At 30.2% G+C, this 25799-nt stretch overlaps 1 protein-coding gene across 1 annotated transcript; it reads left to right on the forward strand.

Annotated features, from left to right (window-relative positions):
- The first annotated feature begins 22566 nt into the window (after positions 1 to 22566).
- Positions 22567 to 23007, forward strand: LOC141691622 (DUF724 domain-containing protein 6-like). The gene has a single exon (XM_074496392.1). It carries the CDS (start codon positions 22567 to 22569, stop codon positions 23005 to 23007), a length of 441 nt encoding a protein of 146 aa, XP_074352493.1.
- The last annotated feature ends 2792 nt before the right edge of the window (positions 23008 to 25799 follow it).

Below are 25799 nucleotides of genomic sequence, written 5' to 3' on the forward strand. Positions count from 1 at the left end.
AAAGGAGAAATCAAGAATCGAAATGAAATATAAACAAGAATTAAAAGAGTGCAAGCGTGATAAGAATCTGAAGAAATATCATTATTCTGAAATTAGAATAGGGGAAAAACTTGCCTTCTGCACGACTCACTGCAAATATATCACCTTTGTCTATCACCGACTCAACCTGCCTTGCTGGCTTAGCTTCTGTTAGAGAAATAGACTGGTTTAGTCATTTTGTACTTCAATTGCGTCTTGAACCGACTTCACATCGTTACTATTGTCTACCCATGCGCTTATGACTGACTCGTATATTATATATTAGCAAGTAAGACTCGATTAACCACATAATACATATAAGTACATAAGCATATAATCATTTTTAATGGTTAAAATAAATTTTAGAATCAAAATCGACTCGCTAATCACTCAACTGATTATTATCTGACTCGTTTCCTATTTTTCAGAATTTTTCGGACTCGTCTCGGCACGCAACTCGACTGATAATCAAACAAGTAACAAATTCAACTAATTTCTAAAATAAATTAGGTTTTAATATTATTTTTAATGAAAATAATTTATTTTTCGGAGTCAAAGGGCTTTCTTTTCGCTCGAATCAGACTAACGGTCTAATTAATATCAATTAAACACAAATAAATCAATTTATTATTTAAAATAAATAATTATTACTAATTTTTAAACCCTAAAATAATTATTTAAGAAACATCAAAACTGAAAATGATTTTTTTTTACAATTTTTGGAATTAAAATGAATTTATTATGATTTATTGAAATTATTTGATTAATTATCAAAATAATTAATCATTTTTAAATAATTAATAAATAATAAATAAATAATAAATAATTAGGAAAATAATTAAATCTAATTTTTAGAAAATATTTCAGAATTATTTATAATATAAATCAATTAATTAAATAATTAATTAATCAATTTATAAAATAAATAAAACTGATTTTATAATTAAAATAAATAATAAAAATAAAATAAATTGCAGAAAAATTTGTGAGAAATCAAATCCTGAAAAAAACAGATCAAACCCGGGTTGCAAACCGGGTTGCAACCGGGTCACCAAGAACATCCCGGTCCGGCGACCGGCCAGTATTCCCGCAAGGCTAATTCATGCCCAAACCAGCTTCGTTTGTTACGGTTTTTAAGTCCAATTCATTCCAAATCACTTCACCCTTCGGATTCAGGCCACAACATACCAAAAGCATCTCAGAATCTTCATCTCCGATCAAAACCGACTTCAATTCCGGCCAGATATCGAAATCACACAATCGTACATGAAACTTAACGTTTAATAGTGCAAATTAAAGCTAAGAACACATACAATCAAAGCCCTAACATCTTAATAACCAAATATTCATAGATTTTACGAAGTTATGATTTTAAAATCGAACATAAACCCTAATAATCGAAGTTTGCTATCCAAGTATCGTTTGTTCAATTAAATACCATGAATCGATTGCAAATAACATTAGGAAGTATATCAATTATCAAAACTTCATAATAACCCTAGAATCAAAAAGTCCTAATTCGAACATAAACCCTATAAATTGAAAATCAAAAATAACGAATTAAAACATGAAATTGACTAGAAATCGAAAGAATAGATCAAGACCTTCAATTTCAGTACTTGAATCACTGGATTTGGTGTTGTAATCTGCTCGAAATCACCGATTGATTCTTCGACCCGACTTGGTTCTTCCCGACCCGGTTTGTAGAGAATTTTACTCAATATCTGATTTTTAATGATTAATTATAATTAATTAAATAAAAATTAGGTTATTTATAGTAGTAAAATTAATACTCCTAAATTAAATTAAGGCCCTAATTCTACATCTTTTAAAATTAATAAGCCCCTAATTTTATAATTTTTGAGTATGAAAATTTAATTAATAAATATTTTATATATGCAATATATATGCCAAAATTTTCCAAAAATTGTGAATAATGCAAAAATACACAAAAATTGTATAAATAAAAGTCCTATAATTTTATAAAAGTAAAAATGTGATTTTTATGGGGTTTTTAACACCCAATGGGGTCCGGAAAAGTCATTTTTCGCAAAACGAGAAAATTTATAAAATACCTAGATGTTCAGAATAATGCGATGGTAAAAGCCGTTTGATAAAAAATAAGGCCCATTGATTTATTTGAAATACATGATTTAAAATCAAGATTCGGGTCGTAAAACGTTTGAAATGAAAGCTATAAATGAAAAATAAAATACCTGAAAAATATCTTTAAAATGCCGGGACGACATAAAATGCACGTAACACATAGCAATTAGGGTTTGACAGTTAATTCCACATAAATGACATATTAACACACATAATTTATTATAAATATGATATAATACTTACGTAAATTTCCCAGATGTTATAGTGTGCGTTCGTCGTGTATAGTGCATATTACTTAGGAGAAGTGTTGATCTTTACCCAAAATAGTGGTAAGTTGAATTGTAGTAACTACCAAATTTTTTTCCCAACAACCATGTAATACCAGAAACACAAGTCCATACTGAGTCGAAATTGTTGTGTTGTCTCCTCCCATAGAGTGACCACCGTGCATTCATTTTTACGGGAACAATAAAGAAATATGTACAAAAGGTTTGCGATGTTCTAACGTCTTTAGTCTAGTGGGCAGTGGTTTTGAAAGTAAATGACCAATAAAGAAATCTGTACACAAGGTTTGCAGTGTTTTTTATAACACGGATGAATTTATTAGTAAGAAATTAAAGGACTAGGTTGAGTTTTCTCATTCAGTGCTAATAAGTATTATTATGTTATGATATTATTGTATGACTCTTAACTTTCTAGATGTCCTTTGACCTTTCACCTTTACCCCATTAATTGACACAAACTCTTGGCTTTTCACTTCTCAAGTAACCTATATTTTAGAAGCCTATAAAGGCTTGCATGTACATTATCTTGTGATATCAATATACATGAAATCTTAAGTTCTTTCTTACTCTCTCTATTTTATATCATATAACACATTATCAGCACGAAAGCTAAAAAGATCTGTCATCAATCGGGTGTGACAAAAGGAGAAGTTGGTTTAGCAGATTACAAGAGTTTCTTTATAACACAAGTACAAGGTCATCATTACTTCTGGTCTCTGCATAAGGTACCATTACTTACCATCTTTTCTAACACCATATACTATTGATATAATTATGAAGGTTTGTAACTTTTATTTGTGAATTAGATTGATTGATTAACGAAAATTTACTTGCTAATTATTCCATGTTATTTTATTTTGTGGCAATATAATATATTAGTATATATTCTTTTGTACTGGTGTATATTAAGGATATGGAGCATAAGTAATCAAATTATTTTAAAAGAAGTATCCTTCTATATTCTTAATGATAACATAATTTAGTACTCTTAATTACTTTGATCTCTTAAAAAAAGGGAGAATATATATATTATAGCCTTGTTACTCATGAGTTTTAAAGTCATCATGAAAATTTGAGGACACATGTAATATATCTTCTTGATGTAATTTTCGGTTAATAACAAGTGGAGGTTGTTCCTTGCTATAAGTACATAAACTTTCGTATTTGGTTCAAAGACATTTCTTTAGTGAAATCTATGTAGAAATAACAGCAAAAATGCTTATTTGTATAAGAGTTGTTTCAGTTTTAGCTGAGAAGCATAGTGTGAAATTTATGCAATGTTCAGGACCTGATGCTAGAGGTTCAGGGCCTGATGATGTGCTGAAATAAGTTTCTGCAATGTTCAGGGCCTGAGGTTGGAAGCTCAGGACATGATGATATGCTGAAAATGTTTCTGCAATGTTCAGAGCCTAAGGCTAGGTGTTCAGGTCCTGAGGTGCTGAAAAGTTTTGGTTTATTTAGGGCCTGAGGCTTATGCTCAGGGCCTGAACTGGAAGCCATTTGCTAAAACTATATAAACATGTTTTGAATAAATAAGTATATCTTATACATCTTTATTGGATAATTAATAGAATTTTATTATTTATTAGTGATAATATCGAATCTTACAAAATTCGAGTTCATTATACATGTGAAATATGAAATTTTGGTGAACTTCTAAATTAAGATATATCATTAACTTGATATTAATGTGTATTATCCTTTCTTTTTAGTAATTGAAATGTCAAATCTTACATAGCTTGAATTCAATACACTTCATGTCACCGGAAAAAATTATTTAACATGGATTCTTGATGTTGAAATCCATCTTAGTGCAATGGGCCTCGGTGACACTATAAAAGAGGGAAATAAAACCTCCGAATAATATAAGGAAAAATCCATGATAGTTCTTCACCACCACCTTGATGAAGGATTGAAAACTGAATATTTGACTATTAAAGATCCATCAACACTTTGGAAGGATCTCAAAGAAATATATGACCACAAAAAAATGGTGATACTTCCTAAAGCTCGCTATCATTGGCTACACTTGCGATTGTAAGATTATAAAAGTGTGAGCGAGTATAACTCTGCCATGTTTAAAATTACATCTCAATTGAAATTATGTGGCGAGAATATCACCGATAAAGATATGTTATAAGAAACATATTCCACTTTCCATGCCAATTATATGCTCTTGCAGCAACAATATCGTGAACGTGGATTCACGAAATATTCTGAGCTGACTTCTGTTTTGCTTCTTGTTGAACAAAATAATGAACTTTTGGTGAAAAATCATCAAGCACGTCCAACTGGCTCAACACCATTCCCTGAAGTGAATACGGTGACTTATAATGAATATAGAGATAATAAATCATTTGGGCGTGGATGTGGACGTGGGCATAGATATGGTCATGACGTGGGCGTTGACGTGCCCGTGGTCATGGTTTTGTGCATGGTAGAGGCCGTAATAAAAAAAATCCCCCAAACTTTAAAAGGAAGCCTTACTACCAGAAACAGACAATAAATGAGGAGAAATCCGAGGTTAGTATGATGGCTAAAAGGGGTGAAAGTACTTGTAGTCGATGTGGAAAGAAAAGTCTCTGGAGAAGTACATATCATACCTCCAAGCACTTTGCTGACCTATATCAAGCATCCTTAAAGAATGTTAAAACTAATTTCACTGAACAGAGTGATCCTTTAGGGATTTCCCATCTTGAAGCACATCTTGGAAGTGATGATTAAGTTTAATCTTCGTCCTTTACTCACATGGAACTGGGTGATTTCTTTGAAGATGTTGATGTAAATATGTCTAAATTTGGTGGTGATGAGCCTAAGAATAACTAAATAAGGCCTTACATTGCTTGTTGAATTTTTCTTCATTTGGATTGCCGGTTTTAACTTTTGAACTATGATAATCATCCTTATCAGTTGCTTATAAATTTTTCTTTTCATTAATGAAGTACTTGAGATGTTCTACATCTACTTCTAATTTTATTTAATTTCTCTTGAAGAAATATGGCCAGCAACCTCTCATCATATGTTATAAAAAATAAGGAATATTTTTGTTTGGCGGATAGTGCAACAACACATACAATTTTGAAAAATAAAGTATATTTTTCGCATCTAACATTAGCCAAAGCTAATGTAAATACAATATCAGGTGCATCGGATATAATTGAAGGCTCCGGAAGAGCAAGTATAGTGCTACCCAATGGTACACGTTTATTGATTGAAAATGCAATGTTTTCCATCCGATCAAAATAAATCTTTTGAGATTTAAAGATATACGCTACAATGGCTATCATATTGAGAACCAATGACCGTGATAATGAATATTTATTTATCACGACTATAGTCTCATGGAGGAAACATGTGATAGAAAAACTCCCATCATATAATTATAGATTATATTATACTTTCATAAATCCAGTTGAATCACACATGACTATTAATACAAGATCTATTGACCCAACAAATTTTACTATATGGCATGATCGTTTAGGCCATCCGGGTTCAACAATGATGCGAAGAATTATTGAAAATTCAAATGGACATGCACTCAAAAACAAAATTGTTCCATTGTCCAAAGATTTTTCATGTGTTGCTTGTATTCAAGGAAAATTGATAACAAAACCATCTCCTGTGAAAGTTGCCATTGAATGCCAAAAATTTTGGAGCGAATTCAAGGAGATATATGTGGACCAATTACCCCATCTAGTGGGCCATTTCAGTAATTTATGGTACTCATTGATGCATCAACAAGATGGTCACACTTTAGTTTATTGTCCACTCGTAATGTGGCTTTTGCACGACTCCTTGCTCAAATAATTCGATTACGAGCATAATTTCCTGATTATAATATAAAGAAAATTAGATTGGATAATGCAGAGGAATTTACATCCCAATATTTTAAAGATTATTGTATATCTATTGGGATTGAAGTGGAGCATTCCATTGCCCACACACACACTCAAAATGGTCTTGCTGAGTCTTTAATTAAAAGGCTACAACTAATTACGAGACCATTACTTATGAGAACAAATTTACCAACTACCGCCTGGGGACATGCAATATTACATGCGGCTTCTTTAGTCTGGTTAAGACCGACTTCTTATCATAAATATTCCCCAATGCAACTGGTAAATGGTCAAGAACCAAATATCTCTCCCTTAAAAATTTTTGGGTGTGCATTTTATGTTCCAATATCCCCTCCCCAAAGAACAATAATAGGATCCCAAAGAAGATTAGGGGAATATATTGGATTTGATTCTCCCTCGATTATTAAATATTTGGAGCCCAAGACTGGTGATTTATTCATGGAAAGATTTGCCGATTGTCAATTTGATGAGACGGTTTTTCCTGCATTAGGGGGAGATAAGACGAAATTTGAGAAAAGAAAAGAAAGAAATTTTGTGGAATGCAGTATCCCTGTCTCATTATGATCCTCGAACAAATCAATGTGAACTTGAAGTTCAAAATATTATCCACCTACAAGAAGTCGTAAATAGATTTCCTGATGCATTTACTGATGTCAAGAATATGACAAAGTCACATATACCAGCTGTTAATGTTCCTTGTAAGATTAAACATCCTGAAAACGATAATGAAATCATACTAGCAAATGAGTCTAAAGCATGCCTGAAGCATGGCAGACCTATTGGATCCAAGGAAAAAGTCCAAGAAAAACAAGGAAACTTGATAAGAAAGTTAGAACATCAAATGACATCATAAATTTGATCACTGAATAGACATTTTCCAAGGAGGATCAAACACCTGAAATTGTTGATAATGAAGAGATCTCGATAAATTATGTCATTTCAGGAAAGAGGTGGAACAGATAAGAAATTGTTATGGATGATATATTTACATATATAGCTGCACTTGACGTTTATGAGGAAATCGAGGATCATGAGCCTAGATCGGCCTATGAATGTAAAAGAAGAAATGATTGGCCAAAGTGGAAATAAGCTATTGATGCAGAATTGAAATCACTTGAAAATGCCAAATTTTTCGACCAAATGTCCAAACACCTGTAGGTGTAAAACCCGTTGGATATAGATGGGTATTTGTATGTAAAAGAAATGAGAAAAATGAAATTGTGAGATACAAGGCATGCCTTGTTGCTCAAGGCTTCTCACAAAGACCGGGAACCGATTACGAAGAAACTTATTCCCCGGAAATGGATGCAACAACATTCAGATTGTTAATAAGTTTATCAATTCTAGATGGGCTCCGAATGACTTTAATGGATTTTGTGACTGCCTACTTGTATGGGTCACTCGATAGTGACATTTACATGAAGATCCTTGATGGATTAAAAATGCCCGAAGCATATAGTTCAAGACCCCGAGAGATTTACTCAATTAAATTACAAAGATCATTATACCGATTGAAACAATCGGGTCGTATGTGGTACAATCGTCTTAGTGAATATATTTTGAAAGATGGATATACTAATAATGTAATATGTCCAAGTGTTTTTATTAAAAGGACAAAATTGGGTTTTATTATCATTGTTGTCTATGTTGATGATTTAAATATCATTGGAACTCCAGATGAACTCCATGAGACGATTGGATATTTGAAAAGAGAATTTGAAATGAAGGATTTGGGTAAAACAAAACTCTGCCATGGTTTTCAAGTTGAACCTTTATTAAAAGGAATATTTATCCACCGGTCTTTATATATTGAAAAGATTCTTAAACGGTTTATTATTGACAAAAACATATCCTGTGAGTACACCTATGGTTGTACGTTCACTAGAAAAGAACAAGGATCCATTCCATCCAAGAGAAAAAGGGAGAAGAACTTCTTGGTCCAGAAGTATCATATCTTAGTGCCATTGGTGCACTAATATATCTTGCCAATTGTACACGTCCTGATATTGCATTTTCTGTTAACCTTTCGGCAAGATATAGTTCTGCGCCAACTCGAAGTCATTGGACTGCTGTGAAACAAATATTTAGATATCTTCGAGGAACAATGAATATGGTTTATTTTATTCTAAAGACTCAAAATTGGAATTAGTTGGTTATGCAGATGCAAGTTATCGGTGTGATCCACACAAAGGTAGATCACAAACAGGTTATATATTCACACATGGCGAGATTGCAATATCTTGGCTCTCAACAAAACAGACTCTTACAACAACTTCTTCAAATCATGCTGAATTATTGGTCCTTCATGAAGCAAGTCGAGAATGTGTATAACTGAGGTCTCTTGTTCACCATATTCGAGATTCATGTAGTCTTTCAGTCAACAAAAGAATTCCTACCACTTTGTATGAATATAATGGAGCTTGCATCATTCAGACACGTGAAGGTTACATTCAAGGAGATCGGACAAAGCACATTGATCCAAAATTCTTCTTCGCCCATGAACTTCAGTAAAGGGGAGAAATTGATGTTTTTCAGATTCGTTCATGTAAAAATCCAGCAGATTTTTTTACAAAATCACTTCCTACATCTTCGTTCGAGAAATTGGTGCACAAAATTGGAATGCTCAAAATGAGGGGGAGATATAATACACTCGTTATTACACGAACAACACATATACTCTTTTTGCTTCACTAGGGTTTTTCCCACAGGGTTTTTCCTAGTAAGATTTTAATGAGGCATGTAGTTGTAAGAGTCATCCAAGGGGGAGTGTTATGATATTATTGTATGACTCTTAACTTTCTAGATGTCCTTTGACCTTTCACCTTTACCCCGTTAATTGACACAAACTCTTGGCTTTTCACTTCTCCAGTAACCTATGTTTTAGAAGCCTGTAAAAGACTTGCATGTACATTTCTTTCTTACTCTCTCTACTTTTATATTATATAACATATTAAGAGTTTTCACTAAAGTTGCAAGGGGTAAACTGTTATTTATAATGAATAAATCAACTCAAAAGCAATTCACATATTAATGCGTATTACCAAGTACGTAAATTTTTTTAAAAAACAAATTCTATTTATAGTAGACCTCTTATTAGTTCAGGGAGCTAAATAAGTTAAAATTAAACATTATATAAATATTAATTTTTTGATTGTTCAAATTAAGTTTTTTCATTTCCCTAATATCATGTCCACACAAATGTTCGTTTAATATTTTCCAATAAGTATAAGAATTAATATATCAATGTGAGCAGAAGAAATAGTTATTGGGTTTCAAAGTAAAGTTTATATTTGAGACAATGATATAGATTTCACTACATATATATTAGTGAGGATAGTAAAATCTGATAGAACTATTATCGGGTGTATCAAATTGATATAATTTTTTAATAATATATGACAATGTTATGGAGCAGTAAATTAGTAAATAAGTATTAATTAAATTAGGAATATGAAGCAAAAATAAATTGAATATTTTCTCAAGTAAAAAAATAGAATAAATCAATGGCCGGTAGTCTGAAATCACAATTAAAATTGCACTATTTTCATGTATAATTTATTAAATACTTCATAACTTTTTATTGTCTAACTTACAGTTTTCTGTTTAGGCTTAGTATTAAGTTAAGGTCGTAAAATGTTTGGTGTAATTTGTTTTCCAGGGAAAAGCATATGTAGCTGATGCTATAGACAATTTGTAGTATTTTATTTCCTTGTTAAAACAGGTCTAAAATGTGTCGTTCCCATGGTTTGTCTATCTGATTTTTAAATATTTGTTTTTTATCATTTATATTTATTAGATTCTAAGTATTTTATTTCCTTTTTAAAATAGGTCTAAAATGTTCAGTTCTCATGGACTGTGTACTCAGTTTTTAAATATTTTCTTTTTATCATCTATGTCTATTATTAGGTTCCAGATCAAACCTAGAGACCATATTTTATTAAAACCCTTTATATTTCATGCTTATATTGGATTTATAAGTTTAACCACGTCCTAAATCTATAATAACTTTTATTTCTTTCCTTATTTCACAAATAAATCACAAAATTAGCACAAAAAAATAGAAGTAACTATTTACTTAGAAAAAAAGTGAGTAATTACTTGATCTCGTGCTAGGTTGAATTTGGTATTGGAATATTTAATACTCCTCTCTTTTTTTATATGTCATTTGAGTTTTGTGCACAAATTTCTAAGTTCATTGAGCACATAGTTAAAATAATAATTTTTGAAAATTTCTTTTTCAGAATTAAAGTTTTAGTTATATATATTTATTCACAAAAAGAAAATTTTAAAAGTTATTAATTTAACTATGTGGTTAAAACACTTACATGTGTGTGTCCAAAAGTCAAATATCATGTTAAAAAAACAGAGGGAGTATGTAATTATTCAAAACAAATGCGTACTTTTTGGTTGAGTTGTGTTTCTTTATCTCCATGTTATCCAGGTTTCTAACCAAATTCAGACAAACACGTGGGCATTGACACCGAGAAGGAATACTCCTATCTAGGTTTAAATCCTATTGTGATATTTTCTCTACAATACCATTTACAATACCATATTACACTACAAGAAAACAAGACTAAATACCACCGCATGCAGTCGTATTTAAATACGGTCGTATTTACGCGATCAAATTTAGTACTAATTACAACCGAATAAATACAACCGTATTTATAAACAACCGTATACGGTTGACTTTAGGCGTGCTCCTAAATTCAAGCGCGTTCGGTCGAATTTAGCCTTACTAATTACAAATGAATAAATACAACCATATTTATATACAACCGTATACGGTTGAGTTTAGGAGTGCTCCTAAATTCAACCGCATTCGGTCGAATTTAGCCTTACTAATTACAACCGAAGAAATACAACCGTATTTATATACAACCGTATACGGTTGAGTTTAGGCGTGCTCCTAAATTCAACTGCATTCGGTCGAATTTAGCCTTGCCAAAAAATGGAGGGAATTTTCCCGCCAACGAATTTTGTACTAAAGTCAACCGATTTCGGTCGAATTATTTTTAAAAATGGCGGAAAATTTCTGGAAAAAAATATAAAATAAAATTTACACGAAATCTATATTTTAGTTCTTGCAAAAAAAGATTATTATGGTAGTTAGATATTTATCGTTCAATTAATAATTATAATTTCAGTTTTAATCTATTTTGTATTTGTTTTAAATTATAATCCCACCATACGGATATGAAAATTGTCAAAAAAAGTTCACGGAAAATGTAAGTAATTTGAATATTTAAATTTTAACTATTTTGACATTCGTACGGTTGGATCATTCATTAATATTTTTAAAAATATCGAAACATCAATATGGGATTAAACACTAGTTAGATTACTGGTCAATTTACTAGTTGACTGTTAAAAAAGCAAACCAAATATATTTATTTTTTTCTAATTTTTTTTTCATATCACTAAAATATATAGATCTTGACATCCGTACGGTTGGATCATTCATTAATATTTTAAAAATATCGAAACATCAATATGGGATTAAACACTAGTTAGAAGTACTGGTCAAACTACTCTTTGACTATTAAAAAGACAAACCAAATATATTTATTTTTTTCTAAATTTTTGGTCATATCACTAAAATATACAGATCTTGACATCCGTACGGTTGGATCATTCATTAATATTTTTAAAAATATTGAAATATCAATATGGGATTAAACACTAGTTAGAAGTACTCGTCAAATTACTAGTTGATTGTTAAAAAAGTAAACCAAATATATTTATTTTTTTCTAATATTTTTGTCATATCACTAAAATATATAGATCTTGACATCTATATGGTTGAATCATTCATTAATATTTTTAAAAATATCGAAACATCAATATGGGATTAAACACTAGTTAGAAGTACTGGTCAAACTACTCTTTGACTCTTAAAAAGGCAAACCAAATATATTTATTTTTTTCTAATTTTTTTGTCATATCACTAAAATATACAGATCTTGACATGCGTACGGTTGGATCATTCATTAATATTTTTAAAAATATCGTATCATCAATACGGGATTAAACACTAATGAGAAGTACGGGTCAAATTACTAGTTGACTGTTAAAAAAGTAAACCAAATATATTTACTTTTTTCTAAATTTTTTATCATATCACTAAAATATACTAATTTTGACATCCGTACGGTTTGATCATTCATTAATATTTTTAAAAATATCGAATCATCAATATGAGATTAAACACTAGTTAGAAGTACTGGTCAAATTATTTGTTGACTGTTAAAAAAGAAAATAAATATATTTATTTTTTTCTAAAATTTTTGTCATATCACTGAAATATATAGATCTTGACATCCGTACGGTTGGATCATTCAGTAATATTTTTAAAAATATTGAAACATCAATATGAGATTAAACACTAATTAGAAGTACTAGTCAAACTACCATTTGACTGTTAAAAAGGCTAACCAAATATATTTATTTGTTTCTAAATTTTTTATCATATGACTAAAATATACAGATCTTGGCATCCGTATGGTTGGCTCATTCATTAATATTTTTAAAAATATCAAAACATCAATATGAGATTAAACACTAGTTATAAGTACTAGTCAAACTACTCTTTGACTATTAAAAATGCAAACAAAATATATTTATTTTTTTCCAAAATTTTTGTCATATCACTAAAATATACTGATTTTTGTCCCAAACTGATGTTTGGAGTTTTTTTAAAAATATTTATAAAATGTGGTATTTATGATAAAATCGATCCAAATCGTGAATTAAAATTTTTCTTAAAACATTGAATTCTTAAAAATAAATTTTAAAATTTAGAATATAATAATCTTTGTAAGGAAAATATTAATTAATATTTATGTCCTGTAAAAGTTATATAATAATAATAATAATAATAATAATAATAATAATAATAATAACAAGAATAATAATAATAATAATAATAATAATAATAATAATAATAATAATAATAATAATAATAATAAAATTGACACTCCTAAATTCGACGGAATGCGGTTGTATTTAGAGTCACGTCAGCGATACGCGTGAATTATATATAACGAACCATATTCAACTACTATCACAACAATCCAAGGGTTGAAATTACATTTTATAAAAAATATTAACACACAAAAACAAAACAAAATTATATATAAAAAACTAACGCTAAACCCCCCCACCCCTACCTTACGCGTTCCAAACCCCCCCTCTTTCCCATTTCCCTCACGCTGCACCTCCGTCCCCCTTCCCTATTTTTTTCCGGTCAACCTACCTCCCCCTCCCCTGTTTTTTTTCTTTTTGTTTTTATAGTATGTTGTACACTTCATCCTAGCTTCATAATAGTACTAAAACTATATCTCCCTACTAAATAATACCTAACTTGATATCCAATATATGATGCATGTACTATATATAATTCAAATTCTCTGCAAGCTCTAAATTTTTTTCCCCAGATTTCCCCATATTTTTTCTCCTTTGTACATATTAACAGTTTCTACTTTGCAAGTAAAAGGTCAAGAGACAATCATACACACTGATTAAAAGGAAGAGCATTCCGTGCTTCATTTGCACTATACAGTGAATCTGTTATAACTTAAACTACAGCAATCAGAGGGATTTTCCATTGGGGATGGAGATTCAATTCTACATAAATCTGTTTGCTACTTTGTTTGGCACTATGGGGATGCTTCGTTTTTGGTGTTATTTGTGTGCGTTTTGAAGCAATGCAGCCGCCACCGATGGTTGTGGTACGTGGCGTGCTGTACGGAGAAAGAGTAACAGGGAGATTGGTCTCGTCGGAAAAATTATTTTATTTTGATTTCGGAAAAACAAACTAGATATAGTGATAGATCAGGAGGAAGTGAGTAGAAATTGAGGGTGAAGAAGGCGACTGGATTTGCTGGAAATTTGGCCGGCCGGTCACCTCCGGCTACTGGAAAAAGCAATGGAAAATTTCGCAGATTCAAGATTCCGGCGATGGATTTTTCATTTTTTTTTAAATTTGTTGTTCATTAATTCGACTGAATGTGGTCGAATTTAGAATAATATTTTCTATTATATACGGTAGAGTTTATATTTTTGACGGACGTTTTGAATTTTAAAAAAAATTCAAATTTTTAAGGGGATTTTCAAATTGAAATTGAAAAATCAAATTTAACTGAATACGGTTGTATTTACGCGGTTGTATTTACGCGGTTGTATTTAAGTGGTTGTATTTACGCGGTTGTATTTAAACGGTCGTATTTAGTATAAATACAACCGGTCTACTAAATATTACTCGAGTATTTACAACCGGCCCAAAAAACGGTTGTATTTAGTTAAATACAACCAGATCCGGTTGTATTTAACTAAATACAACCATTTATTGGGCGGTTGTATTTAGCTGTTTTTTTGTAGTGTTATCCTTCGATTTAATAAGGAACGAGCTGCAATCACATAATAGTAACAATTCCATTATTATAATCACAACAACTAGTATTTGTTATATAATGATATAAATTTATAATAATTGTGATAAAATTGGTGGGATTGTATTACAATTACAACATACTTTTTGGGCGGGAAGTATCAGCCCTGCTGCCTTAATAACCTTCTGCGTTTCAGGACCTCCTCAGTCACGGGCTTTAGAGGACGACCCCTCTTCGTTACTGGGACATCCCATTGATTAACTATCATGCACATACACATTAATTAGTATATTTTGAACCTCTAATCTCCAATTGCATTATGAACAACAAAACAACCTTAGTACATGCTATGTAATACGCATCAGGTGCGATGGTAGCATTTGCATATGATGTTAGCATCAAGAAACAAAATACATTATCCCTGATGTTGTGCAACATGTGGTTGCCAAGTCGGTAATATAGATAACCGTTACTATACAAAGCTACAACTCACATGAATGATTAATGAGTTAATTGCACTTTGTAACCCTCACCTTTCATTTAAGATCAAAATAGTTTACTTACTTTGCAAAATACAGTTGCAACTCTTTAACTTTCAATATCAATTACAACATGCATCCCTTCCGGTTATAAAATTGAAATTGAGATGTTAATATTAATAATTAAAATTTTAAATTAATTAAAATATTTATTTTAATAATTTTTTTACATGAAAAAAATTATAGCTATTTTTTATTAGTAATACTCTAAATTAATCATAATGTTAAATACTTAAAATATATTTATTAAGCAAAATATATGTTTATATATATAATCATAAAGTTTCTAAATATATCTATATTTTAAAATTTTTAAAATTATACTGAGTAATAAAATAATTGACATTAATATTATTTTTATAATTTGAAATTCTAAATTTTAGTTTAATTTAAAAGAATTAAAATTATTATTTAAATATTTTTAACAAAATGGTTAAAGAGATGCATATTGTATTTGATATCTAAAATTAGGGGTTGCAAACTGTATTATTGAAACTAAACATATAGTTTTGTTATTCAATGAAAGGTAGGGGTTGCAAAATATAATTAACTCATGATTAATATAATGTTCGTAAAACATGCTCATTAATGCAGGATCTATCGCATAACACTGCTAAATCAGATAGCAAACATACGACCATGATAATTAAAGTGAGAGACAGTACATACACATAGTAGTAAGAAAAACATATATGAGTTCACTGGCATTGAGAAGCATGAATCTTATATTGGTTTCACCCCGATATTTGCATTTCATCAACAATTTTTAATTACCTACCAATGGAACAATATAATCGCTCAAAATTTATATAATCACTACTTGTGTACTATAATTACTAGTTTAAATCCGGTGCATCGCACCGGTTTCCATTAATATTTAAACTTTTTATTTATCCGGCAATATTATAATTTTAAAATATTTTTATAAATATATAAAAATTATAAATTTATAATAAAAATAATAGAATAACATGTTGTCGTAAGTTTAGTAGGATAAATATACAATAGCTAGTAGTTTAACAATTAGCAGATATATAACAAAATTAATTTTAATTTTTAATAACTGAGGATATCGTAGTTGTAGTTTAATTGGATAAGTAGACTATGTATATAATAGTTTAGTGGATATATAATACTATTTATTTACTTTTTTAATAACTAAAATTAGGGAATATACCGTTGAACCAAATTATACCCCATTCCAGTTATTACAGTATAGTAGTATAGATACATAATTAACATGTTAACTATTGTAACTATGTGCACATGGGAAAATACCACGTGACAACTCTAATTTGTGACTGTTCCACTGAATTTTTTGCTACAGTATTAGAGAATAATATGGTAGAATAATACCATAATAATTCAGTGGATATAATTTAATCAAATGTTACTACTATGCCGAAGTAGCGAAAAGGCTAAAAATTCATATAAAACAAAAATAATATAAAATATGGGAAAAGATCATGTAATGACCTTATACAGCCGTCAAATATATTTATACATTCGGATGTGATCAAAAGTGTTAGATATCTCTCTATTAAATTCAATTTCAATATCATCGATTCCCGATACCCAAGGCTCTATATAATAATAGGCAATCCAGACTCATACAATAAGTATCATATAAAACACAATTCCGGGGGATAATTCTTTGTAATCAGTAATAAAAAAGGTGGGTAAACGTTTAAAGCCGCAGAGATATTGCTGGCTCATTTACGCATATACACAAGACGAGCACGGAGACACAAGCACACACACGTTACACACACAAATTCAAATCAAACAGAAGCCTATCGTTGAAAACCCTCGACATAATTTTATGGTTGAGCTCTTACCGATTGCGACCCTCCATCCCCACCGATGGTTTGACCAGCGTCACGCACAAAGCCCATAAGCTCCAGATCACCCTCGAGGTAGAAAAAGCAGAACTCGGAGAATACAAGTGACAAGGTTTTTGACAAACCCACCTAAAATAGCACAGATCATTTTTGTAGGGGTGGGTAATCTTGTCTTTTTACTTACCATAAAATTACTCAAAGTTTTAGAATGTACTATTAAATGACTCAAGAATTTTGAGTCCAATAAATTATCTCATAAATTTGTCCCTTGTTGGGCTATTAATAATCTAATAGATTTATGCAAATTTTTAGCAATATAAATTTAAAATATTATTTATATTACAAACATATGAATATATAAAAAAGTAATTTAGTCATAAGCTTGAAAATCATTCTTAAACTGCACGTTCACATTAGTTATAAATTAAATATACCAAGGTTATATTTGTTGAAATTAAATATAAGATTTGAATAGGTTATGTATCATTACATACTATATATAATTAGGGTCAATGATAAATTAAGAAAGTGAAATAAAATCGATAAAAATTCAATAAAAATTGAATCGTGTAAATTTAAACTATGTATCGACTCATTAAGAAAAAAATTATATGCGAACAAGTTCACACACAACTCACGAACTACAGTAACGAACAACTCACAAATTTTGTTCACAAATTTTGGATAACTCGGTTTATGAACTCGTTTGCATAATTTCCGATTTTTTGTACGAACTTCAATTAATTCTTATTTTTAGAAAATAAATACTTATTATGAAAAATTTCAAAACCCTATAAATCATACAAATCAATTTAAGTGTTTAACATTCTGATTTTGATTAAATTACATTAATTTTATTTAAAATAATGTTACACAGTAATTGAATACATTTACTATCTAGCATTTAATATATATAATCCAAATCACATATAAAAATTTATAAATATAATAAAAAAATAATAAATTTATTACATAAATCGATAAATTCATATGTAGACAGATAATAAATAATTATTCACTAAATATTTTGTCATAAGTATGGGTCATAAAATGTTTACGAGCATATTTCATATACTTATTCAGGAGCTATATCAACGAGCATGTTCACGAACTTACTCACGAACATTGTTATCAAACTTGTTCTCGAACATTATGCTAAAGATCAACTCATTTACATATCAAATCTTAAAATTATGTTAATATTAGACTCGTTTATAAATCAAACCGAATACGAGCCGAACTTTTTTTCTAACAAAATACCGAACTATTCGTGAGCATGTCGACTCATTCACAACCCTATATATGGGTCATACAAGAAGTGAGACAGTTATAAATTTTATGTCATAAATAAATATATAATTTTTATTTCATATTTATGTCAAAATTTGATTGATCAAATTAGGCTTACATATACCAAAGGAAGATAAGGAAAATGGCCACAACACATCCTTTAACATTGGTTCTAAAAATAAACGAGGTAAAATGTAAGTTATAAATCACTTTCAGATACATAAATGATGTTAATGTTAAATAATACATTGTACGTTACATTTTTAATTCATAATTATAACATATTAATACTATATTGAAAATGTTGTAATTATTTTTTATTTTAAAGAAGAGATTATACATCAATTTCCGTCAAGAGAATGATGCTAAAGATGTTTCCACATATCGGCTCACAACCATGTTAAAACATGTACCTTTCTATACACCCACACATATCGATTTTAAAAACTTCAGTTAATAACTGATGTGTATTGACCTTATTCTATCAGTGTATGTAAATTATTTATGTGTTCTTCAAAACATTTTGTTCTTGATTAGTTCTTCCTTTCAATTGTTCTTGATTAGTTACTTTCAATTGTTCTTAATTAGTTATTTTCGTGTGTAAAATTCATACTAACTATTTTTACACTTATTATGTAGATTATTGTCATTAGACGATGAACATATTGGTGTTAGGCCATTGAAAAGAAAAAAAATCATGACAAAGATAAAATTACAAAGATATTAAAAAGAATGAGCACAAATCATTGAACTGTGATGGAAACTTTTGAGCGTTCTTAGTTTAATATTGTAATACATATTTTGAGTTTTTGTTATGATATGATTGCCATTTTAGTAAATATAGAAAATTATTTTGGAGATGTTAGTTTAACTTTTGAATATTATGATTTCTGATGAATGTTTGATTTTTGGTTATAATTATATATTCCTATGATTTACATAATGATATTATTGTGCAATTTGTTATACATAGATATCAAGAAAAGCATTATTTTTTAAAATCTCCATTAATACTTATTATCATGCCACTTTTACCATTACAAAACAAACATTTTTTTACCACATTGAAGACACCTTGCCTACCCCCTCTAAGTGTTGGTACGAAATGCCTGGTTGAAAAAAAAGTAGAAAATTGGTAGTAGGAAATACCATTTACATAGTTGATCGACATATTTCCTACTAATAATAATTATTTCCTACCGGCACAATTATTTTCTACTTCTAACCGACATGTAATGACCCATCAGTGTCAACCTCATCTATGACGTGACAACATACGTGGACCAAACTCACTCTACGTAGACAGCCAAGTTAGGAAGTGGAATCATGCCATGTGGCTGTCCATGTCGCCACGCTGACTGTCACGTAATATTTTCCACGGAGTATCATTTTTGAGTCATGAATTTTCTACTGCGTGGTGGGGAGGGAAAGTGGGCTTTTAGGATATATTATACAGGCTGATAGGACATGTTTCATTTCTTAACCATTTTAGGCCTTTTCCTCCTGATTCGACATTATGGAAATGCTTTATTGTATTATTTTCAAATACGTCAGGACACATATCACGACCAAATCAATAAATCATTTATTTAAAAGATTATACTCCCTTCGTCCCAATAGATTCTTAACATTTGAAATGGAGAGTTCAACACACATTTTAAGGTTTTTATCTAATATAATTTCATGACTTATTTTTAATATTTTCTTTTCTTTGAATAAAAATTTGAACATTTAATTTTTATTTCAACGAGAAAAGTTTTAAAATATCTTATGTAACTATAACAGATAATTGACTTAAAATGCGTGTTGAACACTCTTTTTGTAATGTTAAAAAAATTTATTGGGACAGAGGGAGTATATCTTATCAATACTAACTAATACTTCATTTGCGACTTTATAATGATAGTTTATACAACGATGGAGGACATCTTGAGTTGATTATTATATTTAAAATTTGGTTAATATTAACAATGATGGGTGTTTTGTAAAACAATATCGGAGACGGCTTAGATTCCAGAATGAAATTAAAAATAAGTTTTGAAGAAATAATACAAATTGAAAGTGATCACAAATATACCGATGATGTTATGTACATTGATGAAATTTACCATTGATCAAACATAATTGAACAAACTACATTAATATTCATATAGAAGTTAAAAATATTAATATTATTTTAAACTTATCATATGCAATATTAAATTTATCATGAATATTCGTGTTTATGTAATTACGTGTATCAAAATATTAGATTTAAGTATTAAATTAAATTTATGTGTCCGTGTCATTTATTTTATAGTTGCAGCTATTCATAATCAATATATTTCGTTATATAAAATGATAAAATGGGTCCTACTACATCATCTTTACGCAAAAAACTATAAATAAAAAGTGAGTCTCTGATTCGTAACCCTCGTTAAATTGTTAAACCATATGTGATACTAAAATTTATTTTGGATAATAGAGACACAAACTTATTATTTAGGCTAAAAAAATTACACTTAATATGATTCAAATTTACGTATATATATAAAATTTTATATATGGGACTGGTAAATAAGTTTCAAAAAATTACAATTTAAGCTTCAACTTCAATTTTTTAGGCATTTTAATTATACACACCATAATTTTTAAATAGTGATATTCATTGATTTTGTTTTAAATAATAGACTTTGCAGTTTTTTTTATCAATTATATATATATATATATATATATATATATATATATATATTATAACTAAAATCTTGCATAAAAACATTGAAAAACATATTATTTTACGAATTATGTTCTACAAAGATCATTATTTATTTTCAAAAACTTAAACATCATGCATGTAGTGCATGTAGAACTTTACAAAATATTTTATTCTAAAAAACATGTTTAGTTTGCAGAACATTTGTTCAAATAGCAGAAGATACACATTATACTTATTAAACTTAATCTTTAATAATTTTAATTAATTAGTGATATTCGTAGAATATACTTCACAAAATAATATATTTTATAGTATTTTGATTGCTGAACACGGGTGGTCTCCGAGGTATCCGATAAAAATATGGTCTCCAAAGAACTTTTATATATTATATATGGAGAGAGAGAGTTAAGTTCTACCGCGAAAATTTAAGGGCGGTCATTTTAATTTTGTATCTGAAACGAATAGGTTCAAGAGATCAGAGAATTAACGATCCCCACCTGAAATGGGTAAAAAATCAAAATACCCACCATTTGGGGGCTTGGTGCCCAAAATACCATTTGGCGGGAGGAAGTGCCCATTTTACCCCCGAATACGTAAACAGACGTATTCTTTGCAAAAATAAAAAAAGGAATACGCATCTGTAGAATGCGCAGTTCGTCGGTATTTTGGGTAGTCTTTTTGCCGGTGGGTATTCTGGGCACTTGAAACTGGAAAGTGGTATATTTTGGGCATTCTTTCTAAGTTCTCTGGAGACCAGTTTTTTTTGGAGACATCGAAGGCGTTCTATAAGTAATATTACATAAAAATATTGCAAAACATATTATTTTGCCAATCATACTCTACAAATATCCTTATTTTATTTAAAATCTTGAAAATTATATATGTAATGCATGTAAAATATTACAAAAATATTTTATTCTGTAAAACATGTTAAGGTTGCTGAACATTTGTTCAGTTTGAAGAACATACACACATATTTGACTGATTAAACTTAAACGATTTTCAATAATTTTAATTAATTAGTCATACTCGTAAAATATACTTTGAAAAATAATATATTTAATAGTGTTTTGATTGTAGAACATATATGGTCTACAAGGTCTCAAGTGGTCCTTATAAAATTTCCTATATATATATTATAATTTTAAAAGCTAAATATTTGTTAATTATAGGAGTTTATTTTAATTCAATTTGTATATATGTGATTTGAATTTTAAATCTTTGTAATTAATATGTTATAGATATTATCAAGTCCACAAATCCTCTATCTAAAAATCAAAATGTTCTAGATTCTAAAATTAATTAACTCGTCCTATCAAAATATGGGACCCAGCTATAAATCAAGAAAAACTAAACATTCTTGGAATTATTTGGGATTCCAAAATTTGGAACAATATCTTTGATATTATTATTTCAAATTTTATTGATTTTATTTGTATCTGTCATATTAAATATTACATTAGATATTCTCTCTCCATCTTATACCATCTTCCACTCTCTATTCTTTCTCTCCTTTCTCTCAATCCCAACATTTTACACAATGGCGGAATTAACAGCAAACCAGGTACTGATCAGTAGAGGATCATGGGTGGAGGTCTCCTTAGACCATCCCCGTTTTAGTAAATCCTGGTACAAAGCCACAGTTCTCCGTCTGTGTACACAAAAAATACAAGTCAAATTACAGAACCTCTCCGATCCTGACACGAATGGACCACTTATACGATTTGTAGATCTGGAAAGGGTTCGGCCCATTCCTCCACCAGATCACCCAGGAGTCAGGTTCTTTGAAGGAATGAAAGTCAATGTTAAAGAAGATGGCGGGTGGTGGGAAGCTCTTATATTAACTGTGCACGACTCCATTGAAAAATTCACTGTATTTATGGAATCAAATTGGACAATAAGACAATTTTCTGGGTCTGAGCTTAGGATGCACTGGGTATGGGATGACAACTGGGTCCTACCTACACAACATCAAGAGTAAGTTTGTTTTTATTTTGGTTCCCTGCCTAGCAAATTTTAATCTCCCCCTTTTATATCAATTAATGTTCCATCTTATTTTTTATATAAAAATATACTCTTACTTCCTCCATTTCCAAAAAAAATAAAATTATGTCAATATTGTGTGAAAGTTTTATTTTTTTTATGAATCATATGTGTTGGCATAAATTATAAACTTTAATATGCAATAAAAAAACAAAAAAAACATGATTTTAAAAAAAAACTTTTTATATATTTATGAATCTTATAGCATAAATTATAAAGTTTAATTTTTTATGCTATTCTTGAAATGCTTGTAAAAATTAGATGTTCTAAACAAAATGGAAGGAAGAAATTAGATGTATCCAATATTTTTTCTCTTTACTTAATTACCTAATTACCTAGGTCAACTTCTGATGAAGCTCCTGAGGATGAAAGCGGAAAGCCCTCCTGCCAGCAGCCGCCGTGTAGCTAAAAAGGTATCAATATCAAAATAAAGAAAAACTAATAATATTTTGTCAATTGAAACTGAATATATATTATTACTGTAAAATTATTATTTTTTTAAATTAATTAAACCAATGCAGATACAGGCTGCCATCCTGCTGCGACTATGAAAGAGGCTGCGGCTAGAGTCTGATTTCTTATTTGTTCAGCTACATGAACCAAACCCTATGTGCATGTTTAGAATGTTTTTTATGTTACTATCAAACCGGTGCTGAATTTCCCTTACTTCCCGTTGTTATGAATGATTAGACTGGCATTTTTGTTTTGTGTTGATAGAGTTGTTTTTATCTCTATACCTTTCATGCCATTGGTTTATTTTTTTACTGAGAGTTCACAACATATCTAATATTTTTAGTTCCCCCAGGTGTTTCCTTACACCTTGTTAAATTATTTTTCAACCGGATCATGAGCAAATAATATAAGTTGATCAGTCAAAATTGATGGGGAACATATATTATAATTCAAGAAAATGTGAGTCAAAATGTGATCTTGAGATCAAGAGTTTGTAAACTTTTCCAGTATCAAATATGATGCAACTTCAACTTCTAGAAGCCAAAAAAAAGCAACTTCATTTTTAGAAAAAAATTATTAAAATTAATGATATTTTTTAGTAGCTACTACCCATTAGCATAATATACATGTCCTATTCTCTATTCTATTTAGAACGGACAAAGTAATACTCATTTATTTCTATTTATTTGTCTTGTTGTACATTAAAATTGACCAGGCTTGAATGAAAATTAAATATAGTTATAGAATCGAAAAATAATTATAAAAGTTATAATATTAGAAAATACATGTAATATACTTTTAATAGGTAATAAAGTTATAATAATTTTTAATTTACTGTCAAAGTTAGATCATTAATTTGAAACTGGGAGGGAGTAACATTTATTTTCATTCTAGTTCGTCTTATATTATTATTATTGACTTTCTTAAGTTAAAAAATGAATTAATATGGGGTTCATTATAACTCAGGTTGAAAGTTACACCCTATCTTGTTTTGCTAATCTTTTTTTCTGTTATGAGTATAAATTATGAAGTATATATGTACTATGCTACATATAAATGTTACTACTATATAGAGGGATATTTATACATTAAACTATTTATAGCGCTAGTTATATATATCCCTTTCAAGAAAATGGTGTTACTAAAACTACCAAAACATTACTTCAGACATATAACATATTTCCTCCACGTATAACAGACTGTTCTAGGCCCACATACAGATATAAACTAGATGTAAACGTTTTCAGTAAATTTAAAGACTGAAAATACAATGTTATGCTAAGGAAAATAAAACCCAAAGATGCAAGAAAAGAGTTGAAAATTAAAATAATAAAAGCGTGAAGAAAATATGAATTTAGGCCCGAAGGCACATCAGTGAAAGCCATAATGCAGTAAGTTTACAAATTCAATAAGTAAAACTAGTTGGAGGAGATGATGAGAGGCTCATCATCGACGGACTTCTCGACAGGTTCGTCCATGCCTGAGTCAAGTAGGAGCTTGTGATCCCAACCCCTGTCGTGAGCCCGAATTGCCGCCTCGTCAAAGCCTATTTGGAAGAACCGCTCCACGGTAACCTCTAGCTTCTTCTTCTCTTTATGAAGCAATTTCCTTGAGGCTTTCAGCTGGGTTTCTCTACGAGCAACCTTCGACTTTTAACCGAGAGAGCTCCTCCTATAAGTTCTTTTTATCAGTCGAAAAAGGTGAAGCCTGCCCCTCCGACATCTATAGGGCCTTCTGCACACGCCCTAGTGCCTCTTCAGCCTGGGTCGTCCTGACCTTCACCTGAACCACCACTTTCATTCGAGCTTGCATATCCTGGACCTTATCAGCCACAACATCCGCCCAAGGGACAACTTGAGAAAAAAATGAAAAAAGAAATTACGGCAAGGAGAATACGAAGGGAAGAAAGAAATTGAGATAAAAACTAAGGCAAAATATACCTCAGAAAGGTGAGCCACAAGCTCGGTGCAGGCATCCAAAGGATCGACGGTAGCGTAGACAACTTGGTCCTTAGGAAGCATCAATCCCCTGCAAAGGTTCGGACCGACCTTCCTTACGGCTGCTGGGGACTGGGAGACTATAGATTCCGACAACAATACACCCCATTTCGGAGCATACATCTCGATAAAATCACCACCCGGTGCCCGGAGCCTCTTCCGGTGTTCGGCCTCCATGTCCAACGGTTCAGACCTGTTTTCACTAGTAAGCTCCAAGAAAGGAGTATGTGAGTGACCATGAGAAGGGATGGGTGCCTGTAAATCGGCGGTCTCAGGATGA

This window comes from Apium graveolens, chromosome 10, assembly GCF_009905375.1.
Source record: "Apium graveolens cultivar Ventura chromosome 10, ASM990537v1, whole genome shotgun sequence".
Classification (NCBI taxonomy): domain Eukaryota; kingdom Viridiplantae; phylum Streptophyta; class Magnoliopsida; order Apiales; family Apiaceae; genus Apium; species Apium graveolens.